Raw genomic sequence first — 8920 nt, forward strand, 5'->3', positions numbered from 1 at the left:
AATCAAACAAGTGGATTCCGAATACCAAATAATTAAAATATATATATATGTATATTGCTTCTCTGATAGTAGTAAGAAGTCATTCATGGATATTGCGATAACTGAAACACTGATCACTTCAACAATGTAGACTATAGAGGCAAAGAGATTGTTTTTTCTCCACCAAATAATGTTCAAATGAGACTGACACTTCATAAAAATGGTAAATGGTCTATAGAAGCACATCAAAATTACAAGGTGCTGCTAGTACACAGCAAATACACGGCTAAACTTAGATAACCAAGGATCATAAAGCTTAAAATTGCAACACTCAAATCCTAGTTGAAAGTTGATGTTTAATTCTACAGACAGCAGCTAAAATATAGTCTTATCTACTTCTTTGCATATGTAATCAACATGGGATTCTCGGCGGTAATTTTGAATCCTTGCAGGGCTTGCATAGCAACAGTGGATTGCATCTCATCTCCATATTCTATGAAAGCAATTCCAGGCTTTGCCTCAACCATCCTAACTTCCTTGAAACCTGGATATTGGCAGAAGAGCATTTGTAGCATCATTGGAGTAGACTGGTGAGGAAGATTCTGCACAAACAATATGCTATTTGGAGGAGCAGGAGCCTCCGGTACTGCAGCTTTAGCTCCACCCATGTATGGTATTTGTGAGAACTGCAGCAATTGGAGAAGGGGAAACAATTACATTTTAGAAAGTTTCTTGTAAAAAGCATCTAAAAAAATCACAAATAAGCACTAATTGACTACATTTTAAACCTATGTGCATTAGAAGGGTGTTTAACTTGATACATCAAGATTTCACCAAAATGAGAGAGACAAATCACAAGCTAATCAAGAACCCAGCAACAAACTTCTAACTCCCAACTACGTAACTTCCACTTTCCATGCACCATGGAGCACTTTCAAGTATTGCTCCCGATTTCTTTTCACCCCAAGAAATGTGTTGTGTGCTTAATAGGAAAAATCAGACAACGTCTTTCAAAACAAAATCAAAATCACATCACCTGATTAACTTCGTGTAGTGTAGTGACAGGAAAACAGATGATACAATCTCATTAATTCAATATATATGACGCAGAAAACAGGAAACTCAACAAAGTTTCTGAAAAGTAGGGAAAATGCTTACAGGAGGTGCTGCACCATAAGCACCAGCATACGCAGGATTCAGACCCATTCCAGCTTGATTAGAATCTTGCTGGTCCTTTTTCTTTCTCCCTGCAGGATCACAGTAAATAAATAGCTAATAAAATTGCAATAGTCAGGTAATTGTACTTTATTTACTTTTTTATTTGGGGGGAGTGAGTGGGTTGTAGGGGAGGGGGGACAGGGAAGCTAATCACAAGTACAGAAGTTGGAGGGTAAAATTCATCTCCCTGTTATTTTATGTAGCTTATAGCAAACAGTATGTAGCAAACTCTATGAAGTAACATGTTTTAGATGTATAGTCCAACCTTCTCTAGGGATTCAAACGAATATTGGAACTAGAAAATTTTCAAATGAAAGAACTTACCTTTATCCTCATGCCTCTTTCTTTTTTCTCGGGGAACAAAAGTACCATCAGCTTTTGCTACAACATCAGATTTCGTCTTTGCATATTGTATTCTCTAATAGACATATATGTGTGTCAGAAAATTATGTAACCAATCTATAGTACACCAAAAAAACATATAACAGTAGCTATCATAAGACATAATTGAGCTAAAGAAGTTAATTCAGGAACTAAAAAAGCGACTCCAGGTATGAAACCCCAACCTCATATCTAGAAGCAACATTAATTTTGCTCAAGTAATCAACAGATGAACACAGCATGCGCATGCAAGAACCACAAACAAATACGTGGCCACATTGTATAGCATTATATGCACTTTGCTGAACCTCGTAACATACTAATATGTAAGTGCAAAGAGTAGCATTGCATTTAAAAGTAAACATTGAGAAAAATCACTCAAACCAGTTGTTTTACTCAATGAGGAAATGGACTGAGTAGCATGTATGATGTAACAATACCAAAGTATGCAAAACAATATCCATAAACATCTTAACCATTCTGCATGTGAATCATCAGTAGTTATGGTAGCACCCCATGCAAGAACAGAAAACAACTATTTTATGAGGACAAAACAACAAAATATAGATGGTAACATGTTTTGCAAAAGAACAAAAGACAACTAAAATATAGATGTTTGTATTTTGTCTTTTTGGTGTAACGTAATTAATGTACATCACATACACACTTCACTTGAGTTACTCAACTTTGTGGGCATTTGAGTTTTTCTCCTGCAACTATTTGCATGTGTTTGGGTTTTTCCCTGCAACTATTTGCACTTCTTGGGTGCCTATGGAGAGCAATAATTTTTAACCGTATTCATCAAAACAATTTTAAAAAAAACAGCAAGTAATGAGGTGACACCTAGAACTAGCATGGAAAAGCACTCTTAAACTCAAGTGAAGATGAGACATATGCATCTAGTACACAATTGAAACTAAAGTCTAAAAGAAGTCTAGTTTGCAAAGTCACAGCTCCCGTGATGCTAAAGCAGCATGTACATTTCAGAATATCTTCATTTGGATGATGACAAAAATAATTTTCCAGGTCGGAATATCTTTGGCAAGGATTATCTTAACCAATCTCTGAGACCAGGAGATACAGTTGTTTATTGAAACAATTAAATGTTCAAAGCAGATTATGACTACAATTATCAATTATGACTCCATTCTTCCATCTATGGACCAATACATACATGCAAGTAGCACATATCGAGGATTGATCATGTCCTACATAGACATCTCACCTCTGGTCCATGGATATTACAGTACAATGATAGAATGTGCTAAAAGGAACAAGGTCAATTAAAAATAAAAAGAGAACTTGTCTCAGAAAAGACCTGTAACCTCACATAATCAATTGGGACTTAGCTAGGATACAACACAACAAAAGCAACTATATATATAATACTCAACTAGTTGGGAATAAGCCTTAGTTGTTGTTGTTACTCTTCCATTAATAGACCTGTAATGGGAGTTTCACTGGGGTTGGTAACACAAAATGGGTTGTCCGAACCCATCAAGTTTTCTACCTCAGGTGATCACATCATAAGTTCTAAATACACTTTGCAGAAACTGCAGAAAGATTTGCAAAGGCAGATCCAATTTGGTTGGACGGAGAATTCATGGGAGAGAAGGCTAACTATGATAATATACAGGTGCTATTAAATATAGAATCTTATGAGTCAACACGGTTTTTATATATCCTCCATCTACCTCCAAATAATGAGACTAAAAACCGCTAACCTTGCCATTTGGTTATGCCGGATCTTAGCCTCATTCATTAGCCAACGAACTAACTAATGTACCCTTATCAGTCAATCATTCTAACATATCAAATATCTTGAATCAAAAAGTGTGATAGGTTTGCTGATTATCAGGAGTTCCTTAATCTGGTCAGAGACTTGTATGTCAGTATAGGATAATTGTAATATCCAAAAGAGCATCTAGTTTTAGCCAAACTATCCTTTAAAATCAAATTATTTAAGTTATTAGAAACTTAAATAAAGCGGAAATGCAAAGGATTCTTGTAGACAAATAATTTAAGATTGAGACAACATTCTTTGCTTGATAAATTTTGTGTAGTTGTTTGCTAGATTACGACAAACATGCTCCAAATCCTTTGAGAAGTAATGAGGGAACAACCAAGATAGCTTCAAATTGGACATAATCTTTGATTTTTATCATGCTATTCTAGTATATGCATACAACATGTATTGGGGTTATGAAAAGAAATCAATCCCAAGGAAGTTGCAATTGACTGTATGAATCATCATTGAACATATCTCTTCAATTAAGCTCATCTAGTAGTTTGCTAAAACAAAAAATGCCAAAAGAAGTTCAGTTCTTCTTTCCATATAGGGCAACTGGTTTGAAGACCTCAAAAACACTCATCCTTACTCCTAAGTCCTAACATCTTTACTTCTGATATCCATCACATCCCCAAAGACAGACTATACTCTCACTGTTACTCATTTATAATCCGTTCCAAGGAAATGACACATTTCTATACGTGGGAACAATCTACCTTTAACTTCTCATTCACTCTTGATAACAAATTCTTAGAGACACACAAATGATATGACATGTTTAAGACCACAAGTTTTAGAAGTCTTATAGTGACACAAATGTTTTGGCATATTTAGGTCTATAAGTTTCAAAAGTTTCATTTTTTTCTTAAACTCCGTGTTGAGTCAAATTGTGTCACATAAATTCAAACGGAGGGAGTACAAAGTTTGACCATGAATAATAGCATTCTCTAATTAAGCATAGGTAAGATGCCTAAATGCTTGAGCAATCAATATGTTCTAGGATCATATAAATATGGTTATGATACCTTCCCTACTGATCATTAGTTTTTTCAAGAAAATAACATAAATAAATAATCAAAGCCACACTAGAATATTTAATTTTCTTTAGCTCCATCTATGGTCACAAACCATATCCATCCCCAAAGTCAGTATAAAGACAAAATGGTGGATTCACAGTGACTAAATTATGATAAAATCAACCAATATAAACCTACATATAGCTGACCCCCACTAGTTTGAGAGGTATAATTGATGGATTGATAGTAAAGTTGATTATTTTTGTGCCAATGAATTAGAATTGCAGCAAACACATTGCAACAGTAACAATCTAGAATCCAGTAACAAGCTACAATCCAGTACCATAGGCTTGTCGTAGAAAGGAAAACCCTGCATCTGGCGAAGTGCATTGCTAGCAGAAGAAACCTCCTCAAACACTACCCACGCCTGTCCTTTATGCTTTAGGGTTTTGAATGCTAAAACCTCAAGTATCTTACCAAACTGTGAGAACACAGCGTGCATCGATTTCTTCAGCTCTACAATTCAATCACCATCAATATACATAACACATTTTATACACAGTGAAACACGAAGATAATGTTCTGCGTAAACATTCGAGACAAGTACGGAGTACCTTCTAGCTTGATTTTTTCATTGAGGTTGTTGATGTAAATAGTCACATTCGGTGGAGCTTCGCCGCCGCTAGGGGCTGGATTCGGGTTCGTATTTTGGTTCGCCTCCGCCATGGCTCCTCGTCTACGCCTAGCTGCAACTTTCGCCGGTGAGGTAGAAACTTCAGTTGTCGTTAATTTCTCCAGAAATTTTTGGGCACGAATAGGGCTCCGATTTGGGCTTGGGCTGGATAAACAATTGGGCTTTGAGCCCCTTAACAACTCAAGAAAAAATGACACAGCATGACATCCCATTTTACTAATTGGCAACATATAGCCATTCTTTATTTTCTTGAACAAAAAAGTACTTTTTAAAAATTAAATTTTGCAATTAGTAGCCCACGTGTTGGGTAAGTTTTTTAATTAAATTAAATAATTTTAGGAGGTGGCAGCATGATGTCCTTTTTTATTGGGAAGTGGTTTTTTTCTGCCTTTTTTTTCTTCTTCTTTCCCATACACACGATTCTTTTGAATGATGTTTTTTTTATTGATTATGTAAATATTTATTCAATTCTTCTTCTTCATTACTTTGAATAAAAGATGATTTACTTTCTTGTTTATTAGTTTTACATATTGAATTCTATAAAAATATTCGTCCATAGTGTATTTTTTTCTCTTTCGCTTTTAAATTCTTGATGGTTTGTTGATGTCTACCCGTCAATTTCTCTAATTGCTCGCCTATGTTTGATCCCCTCTTGTATTGTCGTTCAATTTTTTTTTGGGTTTTAATTTTTGAAATTGAAAGTTATATCTAATTTAGGTAAAAATTTATGTAATAGTAATTAATTGTGGGTATCAATTGTCATGTTTAAGAAAATTATCCTAGGATTATTCTTAAAAATGGGGATTCTAATTCTAATTTTGTGGATTCTCCATCCATAACTCTAAAATTTAAAGCCATGTAAGTTCTTCTCGTTATCCGATTCGACTTGTGTGTTTGCTATTGATCATTTTTATATTCCACGTGCAATTCTCATTTACTAAAGAAAGAATTTGGAATGTATACAAATTTTGAGAGAATGAATACACAGATATGTATACATGAATGCAATGCATACATGATGTTCATGATTAAAACAAAATCTTCAATGCAGTGTATACATAGGATAAGTGAATGAATACATAAAGTGTTTGATTTTTTTAATATGTATACACTGGAGGGGATAACATAGCTATAAATGTATATTAATACTAAGTGAATGAATACACCATTCTTCTACCTATATACAATCATCAAGTATACAATTGAATTTTTTAATCAAGTAACGAACAAAAAATATATGAAAATACATAATTTACGTTTTTAGGCAGTTACGTATTGTATATAATATTTTATGTTTTCATTATTTTTGTTGTTTAGTGATATTGGTTATACGAGGGAAAAAAAAAACTATTAAAATGTCATTTATTAATTTGGGCCATTTTGTGCTTATTTTTTATTTGTCTATTAAATGTTAATTAATGTTGGGCTATTTATTGCTAATTATAACTATCAGTTGTATATACATGTCATTTCCTCATAACTCAATCCAATTGGAAGGAAAATCAGCCCAGTTGGATCTATTCCTATTTGGACAATTGATCCTTCAAGGGAACATTTAGAGATGGCGACAAATCCGGACGTGCGAGATGAAATCATGATTTGATATTTACATTTTAAAAATTTGTAATCCTGAATAATGTGTTCTTTGTTTTTGAATTTGGAATTTTAAAATCTCAAATCACATGTCCAAATGTTCATTTGAAATTATAACTTGTATCGCATATCCAAACGCAAGCCTGAACTCGATTAAAGTGTAAATATATCATAATTACATAGTTGAAATGTGTATAATTGATACGTGTCATTTATTATTAATTTGGAGAAAAAAATGAATTTGGATATAATTAGTTAAACACAAGAGTAACACTTGAATGGGTCATTTGCAGTCTGTCCTTATTTGTGTTGGTATTTATTTTATGTCTCTCGTAATAAATAATCTATTCGCATGGTATAAATTTATACTTTCGTATCATGATATCCTGAAAGTTATGTCTTGACATGATTTTAGTTTCTAAATGACATAATTTTAATTGATAAAGGACAAAAAGTAGAAAACAACCCATATAAAGAGAAAAACACATGCAATTTTCCATCTACTCATTATTATTTTTTATTAAATATGATCAACTGATCACACTTCATTTTACATGACCTACGCATAACCTAGATTATTTGTTTTTATTGAAAGCGAACCTTGATCTCTCATTTGTAACTGTCTCGTTTCGTTGATCGTAAGCTACCCAATTAAGTGCACCACAGTATATACTATATACTATACTTTTGAAAAATCTTTGAATTCTCAAAAAAAGTAGCACATCACAAGTTTCGAGTGGACATAAAAAAATTGGGCACATTAGAATATTTTGTGAATCACAAGTAAGATCAAATTAAAGCATCAACTAAACAATCTTATTCACACCTCTCTCAAAAATTGGGAGATGGTATCAAAGTCTCCAAAAATATACTGAGATGCTAGAAAAATGAATATTATTATTCGGGAGAATTTTAGTAGCTTAGTTGGTTGAATTTTGAATTATCGCCAATTAGACGTGATGTTGTTGATGTTTGAATTTTTGTTTAGCTGAAATTAAAGTTAAAAATCAAATTAAAGTATTACCAACTCAATTTTCTAGGACGGGTCATGAAAAAAAATTATGATTTTTTTTTTACTACGCTAATAACAGAAAAAAACATCATCAACAGTACGGCCTAATAAAATTGGAGGAGTTACGTAACAGAAAACTCATTAATTTTTATTCAAATTATGTATTTATATTATTAAAAAAACTCAGTTAATATATATAACTATATAAGCAATCTATTCAAAATTCACTAAAAAATTATAATTCAAAAATCATAAATTAAAATTTCTGGCTCCGCTAGTAATAATAAGAGAATGGCAAACTAAAGATAAGTTCAAAAGGATAATAAACTACAAGAAAGAAAGCCTATATTTTCCCAACAATGTGATCACCCATTATTACTAAATTAAAGTTTATGGATAAGATCATTAGACCAAATCAAGTGTCAAATTCATGTGGGATTATCAAGACACAAGTGGCATTAAATTCTTTCTTTTTTTAAACTGTTTTCACCGGTTAAATTGTATATCAAATACGTAAATAAGTTAAATACGACTTATAAATTAATTCAATCAACTTATAAACTTAGTCAAACAACCTGAACAGTGCGTTTGACATCACTAAATTACATACTAAGATTTTTTTTCTGTTTTTTTTCCTTGTGGTAGTTAGGTTTTGCTCCACAAATTAGGTAAAAAATAACATACACAAAAAATATGTATATTCTGTGAGCCTGAAATTAATAATAATATATGATAAGGACGAATGATAGGGAGAGCAAATTGAGTTTTTTTCCAGAAAAATAATGTTGTCTTTTGGTAGTCTAAAAGAGGCAAATTAAAGCTAGGATTTTTTTTGTGTGGAATTAATATTGATCACTGAATAATTAATGTAATAATAGGAATCTGCCTTTGCCACAGCTTTTTGGCTCCACAAAAATATTTTGTGTGTTCAAAAATAGGCCTTTAATTGTGTTGATAACAACTTCCACTTTTTATTGTTATTCTATAACCAGATACTGAGAGGAAACATAAAAAAAAACATTATTTTATATTATATCAAATTATGAGTTCTTTATAACAATAATTTACTATAACGGCTAAAAAGTAATGGAACAAACAATATTATTATTAAAAAAATTATAAATATAAAAAAAAATGAAGCAGACTATCAACCTGCTTCTCTTTTTTTTTTTTTTTTTTTTAGTTTATTTTTTTTTTTTTTTTTTTTTTTTTTTTTTTTTTAAAAAAAGATGTGTTGG

The 8920-nt window shown here is 32.2% G+C and overlaps 1 protein-coding gene across 1 annotated transcript; it reads right to left on the reverse strand.

Moving 5' to 3' along the window:
* Positions 1-190: 190 nt before the first annotated feature.
* Positions 191-5156, reverse strand: LOC102601989 (U1 small nuclear ribonucleoprotein A-like). The gene is given in 5 exon segments (NM_001287862.1): positions 191-665; positions 1138-1226; positions 1522-1615; positions 4727-4899; positions 4998-5156. Coding segments are annotated over 5 exon segments (762 nt in total). The 5' UTR covers positions 5110-5156; the 3' UTR covers positions 191-371.
* Positions 5157-8920: the final 3764 nt, after the last annotated feature.

Source organism: Solanum tuberosum, unplaced genomic scaffold (assembly GCF_000226075.1).
Source record: "Solanum tuberosum cultivar DM 1-3 516 R44 unplaced genomic scaffold, SolTub_3.0 scf00309, whole genome shotgun sequence".
NCBI classification, from domain to species: domain Eukaryota; kingdom Viridiplantae; phylum Streptophyta; class Magnoliopsida; order Solanales; family Solanaceae; genus Solanum; species Solanum tuberosum.